This window comes from Mustela erminea, chromosome 16 (genome assembly GCF_009829155.1).
Source record: "Mustela erminea isolate mMusErm1 chromosome 16, mMusErm1.Pri, whole genome shotgun sequence".
NCBI classification, from domain to species: domain Eukaryota; kingdom Metazoa; phylum Chordata; class Mammalia; order Carnivora; family Mustelidae; genus Mustela; species Mustela erminea.
Window position 1 is genome coordinate 19082026 of NC_045629.1, and position 24786 is coordinate 19106811.

Below are 24786 nucleotides of genomic sequence, written 5' to 3' on the forward strand. Positions count from 1 at the left end.
ATACACCCGAATTATACAACAATGAATTCTGATAAATGTACACCTCTGGTGCACAAGTGTTAATGGTGAACATTAAAATGTAATACTTCTGCGACTTACCTGCTTTCCACAGAGCAGTCCTCTGTTCGTTGTTGGAATTAAATGCTTTTGCAAATCTATGGGACTCTAATAAGCAGTCCAGTAGCTTAAAAAGTTGTTGTGATGTTAAAAAGCGGTACATTCCTTGATCTTGTGTATCAACTCGAACATCAAAGTCCACAGCATCTCTCTTTGGAAAACAAACCACCACAGCACATGTGTGTGTGTGTGTAACACACACACACGTTCACAAATTTTAGTAAGTTTAGAGCTCAACATTCCTCAAAGTTCAGTTTTACGATCAAGCCACAGAACTCTATCTCTTTTATCGCAACAGGATATAGGGAGAGGTCCATCTTTCGTTACTGCATTTCCAGAATCTTCCTTCCATGCATCCTCGTCATCAAAGGGCCACCTGCTATCTTTCCAATTCCCTCCTCCTATCTTTTGACTCCAGGAGCTCTTCTCTTGTCAGAGCCTACAGCCCTTCCTGTTCCTTCCCCGACTTAGGTCCTCTCTTCTCTTCTTAATCAGTTTAGACTCCATGCGCTCCAGTTATAATTATTCTCTTGCATAATCCCTCGCTCTTTTTAGATTAATTAGCTGGCAAAACCACCTACTCCACATCTACACCCACACAACAAACAGACTGGAGAAAACAGACTGGTTTTTAAAAGTGGGCTCTGGGTGTTGCCCAGCAATCCTGCACTGCCCTAGTCTGCTTTCCCGGATGACTAACTCATGTTTTCTCTTCTCTATGTATCTAGAACTCTCTTCCCAGCCTCATTTGGTGGATAATTTTTCTTCTCATCTCTATCAGAAGAGACATCCCACAAACTCTGTTCTGCAAGTGCCCCTGTCTTTTACGTTCAGTTCTCTCCCTTCCCTGGAGCACTCTCATCAGGGAAAATGCTGCAATACTGTCAATCTTAAAGACAATACAAAGCAAACCCTTCTCTTGACCCCTTCCATCCTCCTCAGCAATTATTCTATTTCTCTATACCCCTTTACAGCAAAACTTCCCTTGACAGAATTAACAATATTTGCTGCTTCCAATTTCTCTCTTGTACCCATTTCCGTAATACTTTTGTCCCCAACATTACAATTAAACACAATGTCAAGGTCACTGAAGTCTACCAAATTGCTAGAGGGTGATTCTCAGATGAAATATTACTTGGCCCTCTAAGCATCTGACAGAGAATCACATCCTTCTCAAGACATTTTCTTCATTTGGCTTCCAGGACACCACTGTCTCTTGCTTTCCCCTTGCCTCATAGATTCTTATTCTCAGGCTCTTTACCAGCTGCCTCATCACTAGGAGCTCTAACCACGGAAGCCCCGGGGTCCCGGTCAGCGAAGCTCCTCTCAGCTGTCCACACCTACTGCCTAGGGCATGTCATTCAATCCCATGGTTTAAAATGACATTTCTGTGATGAAGGCCCCTGAATGAAATCTCTAATGTGACCTCTGCTCTGAAGTCCAGACTGTGAAAGCCAACTTCTCCTCAACTTGTAAAAGCAGCCATTCCCCCCATGTCTGTACCTGTGCGGCGGCTAGGTTTTCGGCATCTTCCTTCTTACTTGTGGCTGGGAAGAACACAATGTTGTCGATAGTCTGGATGAGTTCCAGCTGCACAACACATTTAATCAACAGGGCGGCAAACAATTTTTGTTCTGGAAATTCTGTGAGGAAACCCACCCCAATGCACATGCAAACAAAAATTATTTTGAATCCTTTATAATTTCTATGACATTATAATGCTAAGGAAATATTTGTATGTATGAAGGTTATCTGAACATTTCACACTGAGGACATACTGCTTTTGCACATAAGCACTACTCAATAAAAAAGTAATCAATTTTTAGAAAAGCCTTACAAAATTAATTTTTTAAATAAACAAAAATATTCCCAAGGACTTAGAACAGTAAATAATGTTCAAAAAGATCCCACTACAACTTTCAAAATAAGATTTAGGTTATCCTTTAATAAAATGTAACAAATGGATTAAAAGCTAAGATTTTAGTAGCATTTACTAGAACTCGTTTGACCTTTGAATGTAAGTAATATAAAAACCTATACCAAAAGAAAACAATAGGAACCAGATCTGTGAGAAAGGAAGTGAGGGACAGCCACAAATTCTGACAAATGGGGTAATACTGAGGGTTAACCAGAGCACATATTTCATTTGGATCCAGGTTAAAAGCTGTAGCACACTATATTTTTCAAATGTATCCATAAACAAAGAAATCTATAAAAAGCTATGCTAAGTACATGATCACAAAACTAACCAAACTTCAAAGTAACAAAATGCTCTCCATGCTGAGCAGGCAAGATGAAACACAGCTAATTCCTCTAGCCCAAAGGAATCTGCTCAACAAGGTATTTCTGACAATCCCCCAACCCATAAGGACATGTTCATAGAAGAACTTTGTATTTCCCTGACCGTCCCAGTTAAGCAAATGCTGAAGCACAAGGTAGGAAAAGAGGTCTCAACTACTGAGATGCTGCAAGAGCAGTGCTGACATGTGACTCCAAGAGAGGCCCAAGGTCATACCTCAATCCTGGGATGTCAGGGCCAGCTCTTCCAGTGAGCTTTCCAGAGGCAGGTGACTGCCCAATGGGAGCAGGCTGTTTACCACTCTAGGGCAACGACTGGCTCAGCACTGGATGACTTAGAATTCTTCAGTCTACTTTTGCGTTTAGTACAAATTCCCTTTTGTGGTACCAATTTGTGGAACTTAAATTCATGTTTTAGGGACAGCAAAACAACTCACATGGATTTATTCTTATTGAGGTCATTCATTAATAAAGGTTCCTTTCCAGGTAGTTTTCAGAAATGCTGTTGTATTTAATACTTACTACTAGATCACATATTAAACAAAACAAAACAAAACAAAACAAAACAAAAAAAGGAAGCCACAAGTCCCACAACTGTTCTTCTTCAGTGTCTTTTTCCTAGTCCTTTACCTCAGTCAGCGCTGACACGTATCAGTCATTCCTTCACCTCCCCCATTCAAGTCCTAAAACTCAGTTCCTAGAGCAGGAGACTCCTGGCAGCACAGCTGGGAGTCAGCTGACATCTGACAGGATGTGTTCTCATTAGTTCTAACATCAGCTGCTAAGGGTGGGAACAGAAGCAGGGTGAACTGAGAGTACACCTGACGAGGCTCCACTCTGATCAAATGGGCAAAGCTGGACCTCTCTGCTTTCTGGTGTCCTTGGAGGATAAGGATCTTAACTTTAGACTCACTAGCAATGACCAGCAGCCTGTTTGGGGACAATATCTGTTTGGACAAATTTTACAACTAGGGTTGGTTGATACTGCCAGAGTTATGGTAGGTGACAGTGTTACTGGTTCACCCAAGCTAAGCAAAGATTAACTATGTGGGACAGCAGCTACAGCAGTCATGTTTTCTGCAAGTGTACATCCTACAGGCAGGATGAAGTACTCAGGTCTGTGTTACGATTCTTTGAGTAGGAGAGAGTCAGACAGCAGATGGCTGCCTCCATCAGACAGCAGAGGAGCCATCACCTGTCCATTTAATGAAAGGGCTCATGGGAACATGGTGGCCATTTGTTCTTCTCCCAGCTCCACCTATTCTGAGTCAACAATCCCATGGTGAACTGTTCCCAAAGAACTTCAAGGAGAGAGGGAGAGGAGTGTCTAACAGAAGGAAAGAAGTATGAGTCCTCAGCTCAGGGTGGGCGGGGCGCAGCACTCTGCTCCAGTTAAAGGTACATACATTCCTAGATTAGCCATGTGATAACTTTCTAATATAGGATGAGCACACCCTTCCTTTACAAAGCTAAGTGTACTTAAATTCCATCTTGGGGCTGAGAGAGAAGTCATTCACTATTCTGTCCTCAAGGCATGTTCCAGTGCAGACTAAAGCTGTCATGGATTCCTGCACAAGCCATGCTGTTCTCTAGAAACAGGAATCAAAAATGCAAATAAGCCACTCACCACTACCTATCTCCCTTTTAGAAAGTTTTAGCAAAACACAACGACTGAAGCTAGAAACTCCTTTCAAGTAGGACACCAAACCTATCTTCTCTCACGAAAGAGTATAAAGCACCTAAGATTAATAAAAAATTCCCTGAAAAAAAAAATTAACTCAAAATGGATCAATGACCTAAATGTAGAGACTAAAAGCATAAAAAATTTTAAAAGGAAAACCTTCATGACCTTAAATCTGGCAATGGATTCTTAGCTATGACACCAAAAGCAAGAGCAAGAAAAAAAAAATGGGTTTCATCAGAATGAAAAACTTTGTGTAAAATGTTACAAAGTAATGTAAGACTTATACAACAGAGAATATACATTTCTGCAAATCATATGTGACACAGGTAGAGTATCCAAAGTGTGTAACAAACTTAAAATTCAACACAAAAAGACATAAACCAATTAAAAATGAACAAAGAACATGAATAGGGATTTCTCCAAAGAAGAGACATACATATAGCATAAGCATAAGCACATGAAAAGATCATTAGGGTGACTGCACAACACTGTGAATGTACCAAAAATTTTTAAGGATTTATTTATTTTAGACATGCACACAGGGGAGGGGCAGAGGGATAGAGGGAATCTCTAGCAGACTCCCTGCTAAGCATGGAGCCTAACCCGGGGCACCATCCCAGAACCCGGGGCACCATCCCAGGACCCAGGGTCACAACCTTAGCAGAAATCAAGAGCTGGTCACCCAGGCACCCCTGAAATGGTTACTTTTCTTATGTGAATTTCACCTCGTTTTAGAAAAGCAATTAGAGTTGTCCTGCTTTCCTCTAGGGAGGAGGTGGCTTTTCCTTGGTGTTGTAATTTTCCTTCAGTAAAAAAAGTTGGATCAATTTTGTAAAACACAGAAGGGATTCCCCTTCTTTGTGAACAAAACTACGAGGGTGAGTGGAGAAGACGTGGTATGGGGCAGCTGAGTGTAAAGAAGGCTGGCTCCACAGGAAGCTGGGTGCTCCTGCTTAGAAAACACTGTAGAGAAAGGCCCCTCAGGCCCCACTTTTGCAGAAAGGATATGGGGCTAACATGCAGAAGGGAATGGAGAGAGAAGACTCATGTGCTTGAGAAAAGACCTATGTGTCCAACACAAACATGAGCTGAAAGCATCTACGGAAAAAGCTGGTACTACAGGTATTAGTGGATGTCTAAGTTGGAACACACACGGTAACAAAGTGACTACGCCATCAATTACAGTATATATTCTGTTAATATCAAAAGTAAAAGCAAACATTTCATCCTTTACCTATATAAAACAAAACACACTATTAGGAGACATAACTCACTTGTTGTATGTTTAATTTTGCTGACTTCTTCATTCACAGTAGAGACAGCAGCCAGTGGTGCTTGCTGTCTATTATCTGCAGATCTTGGCTGAACAGAATCCTGAATATCGACAGATTTCTGTGATATTGTATCCTAATAAAACAAAAAATTCATTATAAGTACAATGAATAAAACTTAAGGATGAAAACAGTTTCTGGTATGTTGTTTTTGAAAAAAATGATGTGTGTCATTACGAAAAGGACATTTTATGCAGTGTGATACCAGACACAATGAAAAAATTATTTAAAGTTACCGATGCTTGGGGGAAATCGGAGTGGGGGACAAACCATGAGAGTCTGGACTCTGAGAAACAAATTGAGGGTTTTGGAGGGGAGTGGGGTGGTGGGTATTATGGAGGGCACGTACTGCATGGAGCACTGGGTGTAGTGCATAAACAATGAATTTTGGAACACTGAAAAAAAATTTTTTAAATAAAAAAGAAAAAAAATAGTTACCTATGCTGACAGCCTTTAAGAGAAAATCTTCCTTTCTAACCCTCATTTGTTTCGGGCCTGGTACCACCCAAAAACAATAAAAAAAAAAAATGCAAGGCTTCACTGTGTGGAAAAGCTAGTCAGCAATACTGATGAACTGTCATGAAACCTTTTTAAACAGAACACATATGTGGCAGCGGTGGGGGACATTTTTGCAAGCTTTGTGTAGGTGGTGCGCAGGAAAGCTTTGTAGGGATGAGTTTAGGGAAAGACATTCTGTCATCCAAAGGAACTGGTGACCAGAAAGGTCATTGAGAAGCTGCGAGTGTGGTGTCAGGAAGAAAAGCTCAAGTCCAACAGAACTATACCAGACCTTCGCTCCAGCATTAAGTATAACCTTGGAAAAGCAAAGAACACTCTTTTGAGTTAAGGTTTTCTAACCTGAAAATGGAGAGGACATTTTTAAGTTATTATAGATAAGGTAAGAAATGCAAAGCACTAGCACAGTGTCAGACAATATGTGATAGCTGGCATTACTATTCTAGCTTTATTTTGTTATAGCAATACTACACACTCCAGGTAGAATCCAGAACATGGTTTTCAGAGGGACTGAGAACTCTAACCTAACAGTCTCAGCCAGAAGCGACCTTCACCTGGGTTTCTGCAAAGAAGGCAGAGGCTTACGTTCCCTAGAAAGAGTACTAATCAAAACTGGTTATTTTAACTTAGATTTAAAATGTCACAGTTTATGATTTTTCATTTGCTGTTTCATATAAAACGGGGATAATGTACCAAACAGGTTCAAAAAATTGCTGAAAGGATCAAATCTGAAAATATTTTTTAAACAGTGAAGTACTACACAAATCTAAAGCCATATTATTATTGTTATAATTGTTCTTACTCATCTTTGTATTTTTCATGTTTAATACACAAGAGGACTTTAGTAATAATTATATAGACCCAGTGGAGTAGTTGGGTAATTTCTTTGGCCACACTGGCCTGTAATACATTTAAAAAAATATTTTCTGAAGATTTTACTTATTTAAGAGAGAAGAGAGAGAGACACACACACACACAGAGTCCGCCTGCAGGTGTGCATGAGCACAGGAGGGAGGGACAAAAGAGGGAGAAGCAGACTCCTGGGCAAGTTGGGGACTCAATCCCAGGACCCTGAAAACATGACCTGAGGCGAAGGGAGACACTCAAAGGACTGAGCCACCCAGGCCCCTATTATGCACTTTTAGATAAAAACTTAAATGGAAGAATGCATACAACAACACCTAAATTTGTAAGTTCTTTAAGGGAATGTTTATTGTTTAAAATTAACTATAAAAAAACCCAACTCTTTTTAACTTGTACATTTTAAGAAGTATATTTTAAGGGGGAAACTAATCAGTTGACAATTAAAAATGTCTTACTGAATATAAGTAAAAACCATTTTTTTTTTAAAAGCACTGGTTTTTAAAATTTTTTTGGTCATTGGCTCTTTTGAACATTCTGGTCACTTCTAAGAAGCTTCACCCCAGGAAACTAAATGTGCAAAAAACTAGGTCACAGTATTTGGGATTTAAAAAGTCTCCTTTACATCAGAGGAATTTTTTTTAAAGTTAGGCATATTGCTTTCTGATTAACCAATGTAAAAGAGGATGATTTTGAGCGTAATCTTTGCATTTTTTAGAATAGCTTTGTATCATGAATATGCTCACACTTCCCCTTTTAAAAAGGACCCTACAGTGGAAGAGGAGCTCCTATGAAAGAAATCTCTATGTATCAAAGTGCAGATATCTCCTAGCTATTCCAAATATAAAATGCCAGTCTCCAAATAAGATTTCAATTTTTGAAACACTACATATAATTAATATTAACTATATATAGAAATGAATGGGAAAATAGGAAGGATAGACATCACAGTATTAAACACTGGAGTTGTGGCTGAAGGGGCAGTGTAAAAAGGGACTTGTATTTTTTACCCTATTTTCTGTACTATCAAAAAAAAATTTTTTTTTTTTTAATTAACTGGGTATTTTTCTATTTTTTGTTTTTAAAAAGTAGTTCTTCACCACATCAGTCCTGGACATGCACCTGTGCTGGATTGTCACACATGTCACAGTGCTTGCAAGTTTGTGGAGATGAAGGAGAAGACTGACTGTTGTTACAGGAAAAGGTGGAAGACGGCCCAAGTTCTTGAAACCTGGTGATGCCACTGTCATTGATACGGCTGCTGACAAGCCTACTTGTGTCGAGAGCTTCTCTGACCATTCTCCTGTGGGCCATTCTGCTGTTCATGACACGAGACAGACAGCTGCTGTGGGTGTCATCCAAGCAGTGGACAAGAAGGCAGCTGAAGCTGCTAAGGTCACCAAGTCTGCCCAGAAAGCTTGGAAGGCTAAATGAATATTATCCTCAATACACGCCACCCCAGTCTTAATCAGTAGTGGAAGAACGGTCTCAGAAATGTTTGTATCAGTTGGCCATGTAAGTTTAATAATAAAAAACTGGTTAATGCTACAATGCATTGTAAAACCTTCAGAAGGAAAGGAGAATGTTTTGTGGACCTTCTGTGTGTATGTGGCAATTTTAAGTTCTTAATTTTTAAGATTAGTACTTTTAAATGGAAACCACCTGATCAAAAATCTATCCCAGAATTTTCAGACCCATTAAAACAAAAGTTTAATGAAAGAAACAAAAAATAAGTTAAGAAGTAGTCCTTTAGTGCATGGCAGGAAATATTCAGCTGAGAATGACAGTGTGGAAAATACTGCAACTTACTGGCAAACTCTAAGTTGTACAGAGAAGAGAAAGCAAAGGAAAGCAGAGTGAGAGAAGCAGTGGCAGCAGGAGCAGCAGCAGCTCTGAGAAGGCAGCAGCAGCTCACAGAGGAGACTGTGAATTGGTCCTGAGGGGCACTGATGGCTCCCTCTATGCAACCCAGCAGCAGCCCAGCCTCTCAGCACTCACGCCACCACATGTGGTTCCAACAACTTTATGTGCACTACCTGACTTAATTCTAATCACAAGACTCACTCTAACATGAGGTCAGGTAACTTGCTGAGGCCACAGAACCAGTCACTGCAGGGCCAGGATTTCATTTTGGTCTCGCATCAAAGCCCACACTGCAAACTACTATACTATATGGCAGAAGCAGCAAAAGAAAAGCCCACAAAGCAAGCAGGGGTGGGCCAAATTTAAGAAAAACAAAAAAGAGAGCAAGCTCATTCCGGGCTTGAAACAGGACTTCATAAGTGCTGGAATCTGTAATGAACAGACACCTCTTGCAGATCAGGGTCATGGAGCAATGTGGCCCCAATATACCACATGTGACTGTTCTCTAAAGATCAATTCAGAGTAGAACTCTTCTGTGAAATCTAACTTTCAGCCATTGACAATTATTTAGGAAATTTAAAAGTTGTTGGGGGGGGTACAAACTGACCAAAGGACACTAGTATGCTACCTCTGGCCTCTTGGGTTTAAATTTAATAAGGCCAGATTAAGTAATAGTACTGTTTTAATGGTAATTTCCTGATTTTGTTAATAGCACTGTGCTTATGTAAGTACTTTTGTTCTTTTTTTTTTTTTAAGGAAAAACACTAAAGAATTGAAGGAATAAAGGACATCTTATTTTTAGCTTTCAAAGAATTCTGAAGTTTGTGGGGTGGGGGTGGGGCGGGACAGTGAGAGCAAAAGGAAGGAAGGAGGGACGAAGTGATAAAGCAAATGTAGTGAAATAACATCTGGAGAAACGTGGTGTCATGTAGTTTTATGTGTCAGCCTGTTTAGGCTATAGGATCCAGTTACTCAGTTCCAACACAAATCCAAGTGTTGCTGTGAAGGTATTCTGTAGATGTGGTGAACAGCTACAGCCCGCTGACTTTAAGTAAAGGATATTATCCTCAATAATATGGCTGGAGCTTCACGTGATCAAGTGAAAGACCTTATGTCTCCCAAGTAATTCTGCCTGTGGGCTGCTGCAGCTGCTCCCGCCCGAGTTTCCAGCCTGCCCGACAGATTTCAAATTATTGCCACCCATAATTACAGAGCCAATTCTGTGAAATTTAAATTAAAAAGAAGACAGATATATGCACATACATATAGTATACATACATGCATGGATAGATACAGATATTTCCCACTGGTTCCATTTCTCCAGTAGAACACTGACTGATACAGATTCTGGTACCGTGAAGTGGGGCACTGCTATAACAAATACGTAAAAATGTGGAAGTGGCTTTGGAATTGGGTACTTGTAGAAGCCAGAGGAGTTCTGAGGCATATGACAGAAAATGCCTAGATTGCCTTGAAGAGACTGTTAGTAGAACATGGACATTAAATTCAATTCTGGTGAGGATGCAGAAGGTGGTCAAATGCATGATGGAGAAATCTTCTGTCTTCTGTCACGCTTAAAGAATACACATACAGTCATGGAACAGAATGTGTACAGAAATACGAATGTTAAAAGTGCTTCTGGTGAGGTCTCGAAAGGCAATCGGGAACATGTTATTGGATAATGGAAGAAAGGTGATACTTGTTAAATAAGTAGCAGAAAATCTGGTTCAATTGTGCTGTACTACTTGTGTGGAAAACAGAACTTGTAAGTGATTAACTTTGATATTTAGCTGAGGATATTTCTAAGCAAAAGGTTAAAGATGTGGCCCAGTTTCTTCTTGGTGTTTATAGAAAAATGTGAGGCCAGAGAGATACTCAGGAAGGAACTACTAGGCAAAAAGAACCTAGCACTTGATAATTTGGAGAATCATGGCCTATCCAGATTGTGAAGGATGCTAAAATCAGAAAATTTATTGTTACCAAAACATTTCTTCGGATAGTTAGACAACATTTTGATGAAAGAGATTAGATGTGTATATCCAATGGATCCAATCAAACACCTCAGGAGAAGCTTGGAACACAGAGAAAGTTATCCAGAAAGGTTCCATAAATAACACTCTTGACATGCACGAGAGACCCACGGGATTTTGAGAATGATATACTAGCAGAACACAGCCAGCCTAGACTCACAGGAACAGACATAGGATAAAAGGAAGATTATCAGATCTCTGGGATTCTACAGGCAGGCTGCATGGCTGCAAACACATGCTAATCTTTAAGAAGAAGAGCTGCTGGGGCACAAGAAGGAGCCACGGGCCCAGAAGGCAGAGTATAAAGGTACAGAGAACTATCCTCAGGCCTTGACTTTTTTTTTTTTTTGTAAGATTATTTATTTGATTGAGAGAGAAGACAGAGAAAGAAGAGAGCATGAGTGGGGGAAGGGGCAGAGGGAGAGGGAGAAGCAGACTCCCCACTGAACAGGGAACCCGACTTGGGGTTCAATCCCAGGAACCTGGGATCATGACCTGAGCTGAAGGCAGATGCTTGACTGACTGAGCCACCCAGAAGCCCCTCAGGCCTTGAAAATTAATACAATTTGTCTTGTTGGGTTTTGAACTTGTTTAGGACCAGTGACCCTTTTATTCCTTCCAATTTCTCTCTTTTTGAATGAGGATGGTTAGCCTGTGCTTGTCCCACCATTGTATTTTACAAGCAGGTAATTTGTTTTCTAGGTTTACAGGTCCACAGATGGGGACAGAAGATGCCCCCAGAAGAGACCACATACATGATCTAGATGGCTGTGATGATGAGATCTGGGACTTTAGATATGATGTTTAGATCAGATTTGGGACTTATTGATGCTATAATGAGTTCAAACTTTTGGGAATACTGAAATGGCATGAATACACATTTTGCCTGAAAGATGAACGAACATGAATTTTGGGGTGCCAGAGGGTAAAGACTGCAATAGGTTGAACAGTGGCCCCAAAACAGTATATCTAAGTTGGAACCTCAGGTACTTACGAAGGTTACTTGGAAAGAGGGTCTCTAAAGATGTAATTAAATTAAAGATTTTGAGATGAGCTGGCTTATATCTTATAGATACTAAAGAGATAGCTAGTGTCCTTAAAAAAGAAAGGAGAGACAGGTATGATACGTAACAGATTTGACTTTTACACAGACATTTAAAAATGGAGGGAGAGACTGGAATGATGAGTGTACAAGTCAAGGAACACTGAGAGTTGCCAAGAGCCACTAGAAGCTGAAAAAGGCAAAGGAAGATTCTCCATTAGCGCCTCTGGAGAAAATGCAGTCTTGCTGATGCCTTAATTTTAGGCCTTTGGCCTCCTAGAATGAGACAATATATCTGTTGTTTTAAGCCACTACCATTTGTTGTGGTAGACCTAGGAAATAAATACATTGGGTGAAGGGTATATTAAAATTCTTTGAACTGTTACTGTAATATTTCTCATAGGTTAAATTATATCCAAATTAAAAATTTAAAATAAATACCCAATAATATCTTTAGCTTGGCATGGAAATCCTTTTTAATTCTTCTTCTTTTTATAAGTAGGCTCCATGCCCATCATGGAGCCCAACACAAGGTTTGAACTCAGGGCCCTGAGATCAAGATCTGAACTGAAATTAAGAAGAGGATTCTTAACCATCTGCACCATCCAGGTGTCCCTTGGCATGGAAATCCTTACATAATCTCATGCCTGGCTCTTGAAATTCCCGACATCATTTTATTCTGTCTCAAACTGTCTACATTATAAAATAATTTAAAATACTTCCTTCATGGCACGTACAGAGATAAATTTTAGTCACCCGGGAATTTACCATTATGAAGCTTAACCTAAGAATTCTGGACAAATTTATGCCATCTTTTTAATTTATTTTTATTTTTTTAAAAGATTTTATTTATTTTGACAGAGATCACAAGTAGGCAGAGGCAGGCAGAGAGAGAGGAGGAGAAGCAGGCTCCCTGCTGAGCAGAGAGCACTATGTGGGGCTCAATCCCAGGACCCCAGGATCATGACCTGAGCCAAAGGCAGAGGCTTTAACCCACTGAGCCACCCAGGCACCCCTATGCCATCTATTTTAAAGACCTGGACTCACAGAAAAGAATCTGGCCCATAGTAAAGATACCTCTCACAAGCAATTTTAAATATGATTTATTTATGAAAACTTACCAGCTGTTTTTCATTCACAGGAGATGGAGGTGGGGGAACAGTTTCTCCAGAAGAGGGACGCCAGGTTAAGAGCCTTTAAAATACCAAAGTCACACCAATCACTGAGTGTGAAACAGGACACATCCAACATGTGTTTTGGAACAGGCATAAAAGTCACAAGAATATGCCCAAAACAATATAATCCTTCTCTGACTACTACTGAAAAAATCTAGTAAAAAGTTTAAAATATGTATTTCCAGAAAACAGAAATCAATCAACTAGCATGTAATATAATCAAAAGGATACTATGGGTCATCAGTTTAAAAAAAAATTCTGAAAGTTTCAAACACTTTAAACTCACTTTTTCTAAGTAGTAATGTCATTAAATATTTCCTAAAGTGAGATTGAGAAAAGTTTGAGACTTTTCAAAAATTCATAGAACTCTTTAGATTCTATTTTTTTTAATGTATAAAAATAAATGAAATAAAATTTGGCCCAAAAGAAGAAACTAACTTGCCATCCCTGACTGGATACTTAGACTAGAAAGATGACTAAGGCCCAAGTTTTTGCTTCTGAGAAGCAGGAGATCCTGGGAAATGGAGTAGACAATGGTAGATAATAGCATTTCAATTCAATATGGAAAGAACTCTGGTACAGTTATTTTCTATTAAAAAATGCTTATTAGATGATCTTTAAGATCACGTATCTTAACCTGCATTTGTAATCCAATAAATTAAAACAGAGGCAGTTCCTAAAACAAACAAAAAAATAAGAATGTTCAGCCTGGCTGGTTTTTGTTAAGACTTCACAGGGACAACAGCTAGGCAAGACTTCATACTGTCTTTTGACATAGGTAAACTGACAAAAATGGATCATTTGTCAAGTACATTACATTGTTCCAATAAAATGTGCACTAAAAAATAAGTAAAGTTTGACCGGTATTTGTCCTTTCAGTATAGACCCACCTACAGACTGCTTTCCTAGAGGTATGTCCCTTTTGTTTGACTTCCAATGTCTTATTTATTAGGATACTGACAAGGGGATCGTATCAGTGCAAACATATTTCACTCATGTCAAGAAAAAGTTTATGATGCTTAAAAATCTGAACTCCTAATTTTCATACATTGCTTTATGTCAGTACATACACATGTATCTATTTAAGATGCTTTAAGTAAGATTTAAAACATCTTATTAAGTAGATTTAAAAATAGTAAATCTCAAGTAAAACTTTCTGTAGGTCAGAGATCCCCAAAGTTGAGCTGGGAAGTAAATTCAAGTACGTCCTATAAATAATCCAGATGCTATTAGTCATTTAGTGAGACTACATCTCAGTTTCTCCATTGATAAAAACTCCTTCACCACAATTCAATTCCAAACTAATTCATTAGAAGAGGACAATTAACTATAAAATATATTTATAAATAAATTTTCCTTAGATTATTCAGTCTATAGTAACTGAAATATATGTTAAGTTTTTTTGTTGCTTTTTAAAAATTCAAAACCACTGCTTGCTCTAAGCTGGATAAATAAAACCCTATTAAAAAGTAGAATCACCTCAATACGATCAATGATCATATGACGAATCAGACTGAAGTGTTTGATTATAAAGAATTTAATTCAAGTATCACCTATGGTTTATAGGACTCTGATTTGAAATAAATACAAATTCATGGAACACAGAGGTTTTTTAAAAGAATTTGTTAAAAAAAATAACTAAACTTTTTATGTCTATCATTCAATATACAAATATAAAATAAAGTAAAATCCTTACGCATGTGGGATTGTGGTTTTGAAGATATCCAGTGTGCAGTTACAAGTTTTATCCCAGATTTCTAGGGTAAATTTCTCACCATTCAGAATAACGACATTCTCTAAGCAGTTTGTACCAGATCGTGCTAACTGCTCATTGTCTGTAAAGAAAAGAGCAATTCATTTATGTATTGTCAGGGCCACATTTAACACTTTGTGTCACTATTTGCTACAGACGTACCTTGCTGCACACACCAGTAGAGCTGGGCAAAAATATCATCCAAAAGTACATCACTGAGTACCTCTAAATACTGAGTGAATACATCACAGATCGCATAAAGTGCATGATTACAAGTTGTAGTCATCCATTCAGCTTTCTAAGGCAAAAAAGTCATTAAAAGAAGGTCAGACCATTTGTCAACAACCAGAATTAAAGAAGAAATATGCTTGCATGTTTAAAAGCTAAGGCTGTCCATCTTCCTTTCAGACCACTTAACTCTAGAATATTACAGTCACCTCAACTCACTGAGATCTATTTTTCTCCATCATTCTGTAACAATTTATGTAAAGTAATTAAATTTTTTGCATTATTTTTGATTTTAAAAATTATCACTGAATTATCTTGCTATTAACATTATAACTCTTCTCAAACAATATGCATGAATATCAACATCTGGCCTTGCTCCATGATATGACAGAACATAAAAGAGAAATACAGAGGAAGGAAATAGGAATTTATCTAAGTGGGTTTCGCATAAATTTAAAATAAAACTTTCATGCAGTATGGTTACTTGAAAATACCATAAATGGTTAATAGGGCCATACAAAATAAGTGTAAATAATTTATTTTTCTCAAATACATAAAGGACTAATCTGGACTAGTGATAATTTTCATGTACAGTTTTGTGCCAGTGCATATACGTATGTCTACATTATCAGATGTTTTCAGTAACAGTCTACCTGCAGATTCAAAAATCACAGATCTAAAGTAAAACTTGCTGCAGGCCACAGTCCCTAATGTTTCATTTAATACAGCTGTATGGGACAAAAGAAGAAAACCTGAGGCTCTCTCTGTACATTTATTGAGATTCATGCTATAATTGGTTTGTAGTAAAACACTGAAATAAAATAAATAAAAGTTATTACTATGTATTCTTTACTTCAGAATAAGAAGTCACTATGAATATAAAGAAAGTTACTGGTATCTGTAGTTGTGGCAATATTATAATGAGGAAAGAAACTGGAAGCTCAACAAAAACACTGAAAACAACCAATTCATTAACTCAGTTCTATCCCCAAATAGGATTCTTTTTTTTATAAAGACATAACTTTTATTTATTATAATGAACAGCTCTCCAGGAACTTTTTTTCTTTTCTAAGTACTTGATTTGATCTACTAAACTGTATTAGGGAAAATACTCAGAACCTTTTAACTTATCTGTGTTAAATGAAATTTTTTTCTCTTACCTCTGTCTGCTGTTCTGGCAATTTCATGTTGTCAAAGATTCTGAAAACAATTCTAAATAAATCCTGCCACCAGTGTTTTTCATAAGTGTGGCCATAAGTTTTCATTATCTCGAACATTACTGTTAAACCCCTAAAACAATAAAACACAAGTGGGAAGCTATAATACAGAAAATATTCCATATCAGAATACCCTCTTAAAATAGTTCTTAGAGGTCATAAAGCTACTAAAAAAGTTTAAAACTGGTTTTAAACTAATAAAAGATATTCAGTTTTAAGAAATTTCCACTGTAAAACTGGTTTCTTTGGGATGCATCATGTAGGAGAAAATTCCAAAGGACTTGGCCTTAAAATGTTTTATTTCACTTTTCTCCCACTCCCACCCCATCATTCCAGCATTTTAAGATTGTAAATGAAATTAAAGATTGTAAATAATCATCATAAAATTGGTTTCTGGGAAATTTTTCTCAAAGAGTTATAGGACTTTTAGCATACAGGACTTTTAGCTTACATTTTAACCGTTCATAGATTATCCCTGAACTAAAAGATTTATAAAACTGATCCACTAAGACATTCATGTGGCAGTTTGTTTCCTACTATATGCCAGGGATAGAACAATATTTGGCACATAATAAGTATTTATTGAACAAATAAACTGCTTAGTATCACATGCACTGTCTTTTGAATAAGTGTTAAAATTAAAACTCAACACTGCCTTCTTGATTCCTTATTATCTTCCTCTAAATAATAATCCCTTCATGTAATCATTAAAAAACTTGATCTGTTCTTTATATGTTACTTTCTTCTAGCACAATAGGTATCTTTCCAGTAAGAAAAAGGTCTATTTCTAAAAATTCTGATGGTAAGCCAAAACCAAATGTTATCTGAAAGACTCCATAAGGACTGGTTCACAGTTCAGCTCAGTTGCTGCTATGCTACCTCTGGGTCTGGCACGTAATAGGCTCTAACTATTTGTTAAATAAGCGTGCAAATGGTACTTTGGTCCTATAGCAAGTTCACAGCAGTTTATTTGATCCATAAGTACCTAATGTGTATAATGAAAAGTAAAGGAGCCATAGTAAAGAAATTCCTGTGGAAGTAACATACTCTTCTTTTGGAGAAGCCTGCTGGAATTCATGTTTCCCCCTACAATGAACAAGGCTCCCTCTTCCTCCATCTCCTGAGCTTGAAATCCACTTCCTCCCACTCTAAGTAACCGGATGCTAAATCCCACAGCTAGGCATAAGGGGATGAGGGAATCCTGTTTTTTTCCAGACCCACAAAGCAAACACAGAGCTACAGAGGTTTCCATGATTTTCACAGTTCAAGAAACCTTTTTGAAACAATACTTAAATTGCTGGTACAGGGAAAAAGAGTACGTGAGACCCTAGGTTAATTAACCAATCCTAAATCTATAAAATTTTAAGGTAATCAGATGAGAACACATGTGAAGGTACTGTGTAATTAACCTGTTACACAAATCATGGTATTACATTTTTTAAATGTAATCTAAGATCAATCCTTAAAGATCCTGGAATGAAATAAGAAAATGCCATTACTGAACAAAGTTTACTCATGTTTTTCCTCTCCTTTATTAACTAGAATACATATTTTCTCTTCTCTTTAACAACCAGAACTCCTTCATAATCTCAAGATGGGATATGGCAAGAAGGAAAGTGGGTGGTCCCAGACAAGAACAGGCTCAAAAACTAAGGAAGCAGGAAGACCCTTCATCCCCTCATCAAATAAATTTCTACAAAGAAACAAGGGCGGATATGTGCGTGTATGTATGTATGTATGCCAAGTTTATCTGATGTGTCTGTCATGATATATTAGCTGCTCCAATGATATGGCTGGTCAATTCAAAGCTATAAATCTCAATAATTTAGTTTACATGAATCAGGGGCTATCTTGAATTTTATCAAGTTCCTAACAGGTCCACTGCCAAACAATTTTCAATGTCTAAAATGCTGTATACTGTTCTTGTGATTATGAAATTTTATTACAAATTCCCAAGGTTTGAGTCCTATTTTGGACTGCTTACCTAATTTTATAAAAATTTCCATGATAACAAATAAAAATGAAGTTTCTTAGGATATGTATCACACTCCACCTTGGATGGGAATGAGGGTGGTTGTGGTATAAGAGGAGGAAGGAGAGATTCATTCCTTCATTATAGTTCTATCACTGATATCTTACAAGTCTCTATTTACTACCTTTCCAATTAAAAAAAAATCCAATAAAGTTAATTGCCCAAATGATTAATGATTCTCCCTAAAAAGAAGATGGGCTATATAAAAGACAGATTTTATTTAAACATATAATTAAACTCATGTTGCCTCAAGCATTTGTCGACAGGTAACAGGATATACAAATCAGTCACGTCAATTTGGCAGTAAAAAATGTAGGATAAAAATTTTCTATGGGATTAACATGAGCTGTAACTAAATGTGAACTGAATCCTCATCCAGTTACATTATATCCACAGAAGTTTCTTTACAAATAAACTATATACTCATATAGATCTTTTACTGAGAATATACTTGTGAAAGAGTGTGCTTCTTTTTTAATAGACCTATATTATTCAAAACTCTGTTACTCTGAAGACCAGTCTTCAAAGAGAAATGGTTCTTTATCTAAAATTCACCAAGGATGTGCAAAGAGAAATTCTTTTAGCATTCATCAGGAAATAATTTTGCTACTAACTTCAATTTTTAATTAGAAACAAATGTATGAAAAGACAGAATGTGTAAACTATTAAATTAACAGAGAAGCCAAAACTCAAAGTAGTATGCTCGACTAAAATCTGAAGAAAAAGTAGTATTTCCATTTTTACTGTTGCTCCACTTAACATATTTTAAAATCTGCCTATCAAATAATGACTATATTTGATAAAACACATGACTTATGGACTTATGGCCTTCAACTACTGAACTTATGTTCACATAAGAAAAGTGAAATGAAGTCAAATGAGCCTTTCAAAATTGTAGTTACAAACACTGATTGTTACCTGGTTCTTACATCTAATTTGCATCTATTGATGATACAGGATAACTCAAAGAGAATTGGGAACCATCCTCTCACCCAAACCCTGTCTTCCGGCGCCACGTTCATATCATCACTTGTGTACTCCTTGAAAGCCTTCAAGAAGAAAGGTAGATATACTTTAGGTAAAACATAACACCTGTGTATTATTTCTCCCCCCAAATTTTTTAAATGCTCTACAAATCAAAAGTGAGCCAATTTGATAAACAATTTATAGCAAGATAGAGATTGTAACTGTCTATGAAGAGCACTGCACTAAAGTCCTGAAGTTGGTTTCAGCTTCAAATCTTTCATTAGCTTTTCTGTATTATTATATTCGGCAGGTTAAACCAGGCTTCCATTTTTATCCTTTCCCTGGTTATGACACATGCAGCCTTATCAGCTACCCTGGGAAGTATGAAGGTCAAATGAGTTGATGCATGTAAAAAGTACTAAGCTCCCCCATAGGTACACATTAGTATGTAGTAAAAAATCTTACTACCAAATTCTCTTGATGACAGTTAGAGATAGATTCAGATATGCAAGTTAAGGCTGGCGGCCAGGTTGCCAATTCAACTTTTTACTTCAGTGCTTGAGTCCACGCTCATCCACAGACAGCCAACTTCAGCACCACGTGCAGGAAATAGTACGGGCTAACGGCTAAAGACATGGGATTCAGTTCAAACCCTAGGTCTCCTTTACTAGCCCTGCAACCATGGACACATTTTTTAACTTCTTTGTGCCTCAGATTCCTTATCTGTATGGGGCTGTAACATTACCTATATCATAAAGTTAAGAACATTAAACAAGTTAATACATGTAAAGTACTCAGAAAAACACCTGATATCTTTAGTAAATGACAGCTATCATTACACTTGGAAAAACAAACACCTGACACCTTTAATAAATGATAGCTATCACTACTAATCACTTAGGTCTGAAACAAGTTCAGATAATTTGGGGTTTACTGAAAACTAAATGCTTCATATCCCCTCAATTCCCAAATAAACTTTGATCTCAGACTGGAAATAAATACTCAGCAAAATTTTGTTTACTAAATGACGCTATACCTGAGGTCTATCAGACACATATTTTGCACAATGGCGAATAAGTCGAATTGCTTCCATACTTGTGTCTGGGAAAGCTGCATTGCACGCAAATTCAGACAAACACTTCACTGCATCCTGGAAAGAATCAATGGTCGCTGGAAAGTGTTTTTCAAACACAAGAGCTGAAAGGATGGAAAATATATCAAAATAATTTTTTCAATTATTATTAACTGTAACAAAAAAAACCAACCCCAGAAGTTAAAGCATACTTAAAGGTGAAGGGTTTTGATGTCTAACAGACATCACTTCATATCTGTCATTACTGCTTACTTGACTGTCTTCAGTAGTGGGGAGAGGTACACAGTGTTTTCTTTATACTATAAACCCAACACACAATACAGTGACAGTACAGTAGGTACTGAATTAGTAGCTGCTGAGATCAATATACAAAATTACGTTCAACCTATCTGTACTGCAGTCTCTTAATCTATTAAAAATGATGAGGGTCATCATTATCACCTTTCAGACAGGCTTAACTTACAACCTCGGTATTTAATTCTCCCTTATAGTCAAAGGAGGCTGTATAACGGAGTGGTCAAAAACCTCTCCCTTGCTTTGAATCCCAGTAACTCAATCATGCACCCCATGCAGGTCACTTGACTTCACTGGATCTGAGTTTCCTGATCTATTTAAAAAGGGATAGTTAAGATACTTAGCTCATAGAGTTGTTGTAAAGACCAAAGGAAACACATTCAATGTGCTTACTGTTCTTGCATTGGTAAACATTCAATAAATGTTAACTATAATAATGTAATAACAATATTATTATCATTACGAACTCTCTACAGGCAAACCTTGTTAAACTGAAAACCCAGAATAGGTCTGTGATCTTATATTTCTATTATTTTCTGAAAACATTAAAGCTTTGCTTTTTTTTTTTTTTTAACTTGAATGCAGGCAGAAGAATACTCACTGACAATGTGCCCTGTTGTTTGGAATGCAAGTTCCACTATGCTTTCATCTTGATCGGATGCAGCTAGATGAAACACAGAGAAAATGTTCTTCCATCCAGACCGAATGTTAGCAGCTTGAGAATTAACCATTTGTGCTATACACCGTACAACCATATCTCGAATTGTTGGAGACCTAAAATATTAATATAATTGCTTGGATATGCATATATATAAAACCCATCAGTTTTTTTTTTTCCTTTCTTCTGTTTTCCCCCCTGCTGTGGAAAATAATAAGGTATTTTTCTGATAATAAGCAATTCAACAAATATAATACCTGTTCCTTTTCATTATATGTTCAAAGGGTCTTAAGAAATCCTTCTGGAATCTGAAATTAGCAAGCTCCCCTTTTTCTAAAAACTTCATTGACAATTGCCTCAAGGAGTCTACTGCAAAGATAGCTACATCTTCATTAGGATTACAGCCAACCTGTAATGGCAACAGAAATATAGGGTGCTAATGTCAGCAGTGAAAGTCTATTTCTTCATTTTTGTTTTAGAAAAAAATATATCACTAAGAACACAAATTGGTAAATCCTAAAATTCTCCACAAAGGCACTAAGGTGTACTAACAATATTTTTCAACAAGAAAAACATACTGTATTTTTATTTTTTTTAAGATTTATTTATTTATTTATTTATTTGACAGACAGAGATCACAAGTAGGTAGAGAGGCAGGCAGAGAGAGAGAGGAGGAAGCAGGCTCCCTGCTGAGCAGAGAGCCCGATGAGGGGCTTGATCCCAGGACCCCCTGGGATCATGACCTGAGCTGAAGGTAGAGGCTTTAACCCACTGAGCCACCCAGGCACCCCAAGAAAAACACATTTTAACTAAATACTTAAAACCTAGAGCAATCATTTAAAAAAACAAAACAAAACAAAACAAAACAGGATTCAAAGGTTGCCCTACTTTTAATTACAAAAATGTAATTTAAAAAAGGTAGAAAAGGAAAAAAAATCTCAATTAGATTTTAAGGAATTTTAAACAAAAAACATTACAAATGTAAGCAAATCCTACAATTATTCAAATACCTTATTAAAATGATCACCAATAACTTCCCAAATTCGAGACCACTGCAATCTTATTCTTCCCATGTTGTAATATGATATTTCTACTATTTTTTGTAGACTAAACATTCTTGGATGTGTAGTGGAAAGTAATTCATCCATAGACACAGCACAGAGCCAACGGACAAAATCCACTATAATATAAATAAATTTATATTTTGTTAGCTTAACTTTCAAGTCTTTTAGCCAAAAACCAATTTATAAGTGAAATAAATGTATATACTTACCAATAGCGTTTCCATCTAGCCTTGTAGACCCTGTAAATATTCTAAAGAAAAGAAACATAATTCAAAAATTTATAAACTCTTACATCTGTTATATCAATTCAAAAGTAGCATGAGGTACTTGCTACTTTAAATCTGGTTTAGAAGAACAAAAAATCAGGTAGTCAACTAAATTTTAATATATCATTTCATAACAAGTATAGTTTGGATGTTCCTCCCTCCCTCCTTTGCATTCAGAAATATAGTAAAGAATAAATTGTTTTAATTTTATTAGTAAGCTTACACAAACACTAGATCAACACGAGACTCTAAAGGAAAATATCAGTTTGTAAAACTAAGTGACTAACTGGCAGAGTACAAAGCAGAAGGTATTTTTCAATCTTTCCTGATTATCTACTAGCATTAAACATGTTCTTAAGATGAAAAGTTCTTTGTTTTTACAAGTAACATACATTTAATTAGAAAACTCATTATGTTAAATTATAAGCAACCTAACAGAAGCTTGCAAATAGTCTCTAATACTTTAACTAAGAAGTGGCTAAATAACTTTTCCTGGAAAAATCAAATGTTTATAGAGTTAAGCTGTGTTGTCCAGGTTTGCCCAGCTTTCTTCACTGAATTTTTTCTTTGTTTCAAAGTTTCATGTAAGATTTTGGCATAGACCTATTAGTCTTCTTCTAAAGTCTGCATTTTTACTGATGCTCCGGGTTTGTAACCAAGGGTTTGATGCACCTTCCAGAGTGAACTGATATTCCTCAATTTATACTGTGTACCATAGGATTTGCATGGCAAAAAGGAAACGTTAAAGGCAGAAGCAGGTCAAATATTAAGCTTAGAAATAAAAGTAATCTGGGGCATCTGGGGGGCTCTGTTGGTTAAGTGCCTAACTCCTGTTTCAGCTCAAGTTGTAATCTCAGGGTCATGAGACTGAGCCCCCTGTTGGGCTCCATGCTTACTACGGAGTCTACTTGGGATGCTCTCTCCCTCTGCCCCCCTCCCCACCGACCCGCTCACCTCTCTCTCTAAAATAAATAAATCTGAAACAAAAAAAAAAAAAAGAAAAAAAGAAAGAAAGAAAGAAAAAATAATCATAGTAACAGTAATAGCTACCAATAATCAAAAAGTGGGTACTATTCTAGGTGTTTTATGATATATCCACTCACTTAATAATCACAAACAGCCTGTGAAGTAGGGACTAGTATACTTCTAATTTCATAAAAATAGAAACTGAGGAACAAATATATTTAATCACCTCCTCAAAGTTACAGAATTAGTAAATGCTACAGCCAAGATTCAAACCAGGAAGGGCATACTCCAGGGTCCACCCTCTTAACTACTTTGATATACTGCTTCACACTTACCTAAGCAAAACATAAACACTTAAAATATATCCTGTTTTTTTCCCTACTATGTCCACTATACCCATGTTGTAAGTATATCATGATTTTTTAACCTCAGTGCCCTTGAATGTCTGTCCATGTGTCCTGGCAATGAGTAACGTATTTGACAAAAACTGACAACGTGATGACTCATACCCTGATCTCCTGCTAAAGGAATAGTTTAAGATTTCCTCTATTGCTCTTGTCAGTAGAACAAAATAATTCAAAGATCTGGCTGAGAACATCATCTGGGGGAAAAGTAGAATAATAAAGGCCCCATTTAATCCAAAGGTTAGACTGGGTCCAGAGATTAGAAATACACAAAGCCTACAACTTCTCACATGAACAAAAATGAAAATGGCTGGCATACACATTATAAATGTCACTAGGCGATTTCTCAAACTACAGGTATTCTCATAGGTGATGGCTATAAAAAAAATAACCACAATAACAAAACTAAACAGTAAATAGGAGAAACAACAAGAAAAGGAAGAAAAGAAAAAAAATTCTTTAGAAAGAGAAGGAAGCAAACTACAAAGAGTAAAGGAGTCAAGAACAGAAGCAGAGATGGAGATTATATGCAATTACAGTGGAAAGAAGCAACAAATTCTCTGAAGGCCCTAAAAATGATGGAGAACAAAGACAAAGAAATACCAGTAGCAATCAGACAAGTTTATAGAGTCAGCGTGACAAAAGTTAGAGGGATCATGCATCCTGAAAAAGGGCATTCAAATTCCTACTCACTTTGGTAGCCTCTGAAGGGTCACTTTATCTCTAGTAATGCCCGGCTACAAATAAGCCATATGGTAGGAGCTTGGCAGTCTGTGAAGGTATTTCAAGTTCACCTTCATAAACTAAGGCAAGAGAATGTAGCTATGTTTCACAAAATCAGTCTATGAAATGGATTTTACATTCCCTGTATGAAAAGCCAAGGACGATGCACCAGAATCTTGTGTGTTAATATCAAAAGACATGTCCA

The 24786-nt window shown here is 37.0% G+C and overlaps 1 protein-coding gene across 4 annotated transcripts in view; it reads right to left on the bottom strand.

Annotated features, from left to right (window-relative positions):
- ARFGEF1 (ADP ribosylation factor guanine nucleotide exchange factor 1) overlaps window positions 1-24786 on the bottom strand; it is a 153616-nt gene that overhangs the window by 5433 nt on the left and 123397 nt on the right. For 3 of the 4 annotated variants that reach the window (XM_032315798.1, XM_032315797.1, XM_032315800.1), the window contains 13 exons: window positions 22432-22472; window positions 22169-22338; window positions 21416-21567; window positions 21102-21274; window positions 20150-20310; window positions 19066-19196; window positions 16059-16188; window positions 14833-14968; window positions 14614-14752; window positions 12864-12936; window positions 5374-5506; window positions 1621-1760; window positions 100-268 (listed from right to left, as the gene is read on the bottom strand). In XM_032315798.1, the coding sequence (XP_032171689.1) occupies window positions 100-268; window positions 1621-1760; window positions 5374-5506; window positions 12864-12936; window positions 14614-14752; window positions 14833-14968; window positions 16059-16188; window positions 19066-19196; window positions 20150-20310; window positions 21102-21274; window positions 21416-21567; window positions 22169-22338; window positions 22432-22472 (1748 nt within the window). Of the gene's footprint in view, window positions 1-99; window positions 269-1620; window positions 1761-5373; window positions 5507-12863; window positions 12937-14613; window positions 14753-14832; window positions 14969-16058; window positions 16189-19065; window positions 19197-20149; window positions 20311-21101; window positions 21275-21415; window positions 21568-22168; window positions 22339-22431; window positions 22473-24786 lie in introns of those variants that run through there. The other variant, XM_032315799.1, reaches the window with a different exon arrangement.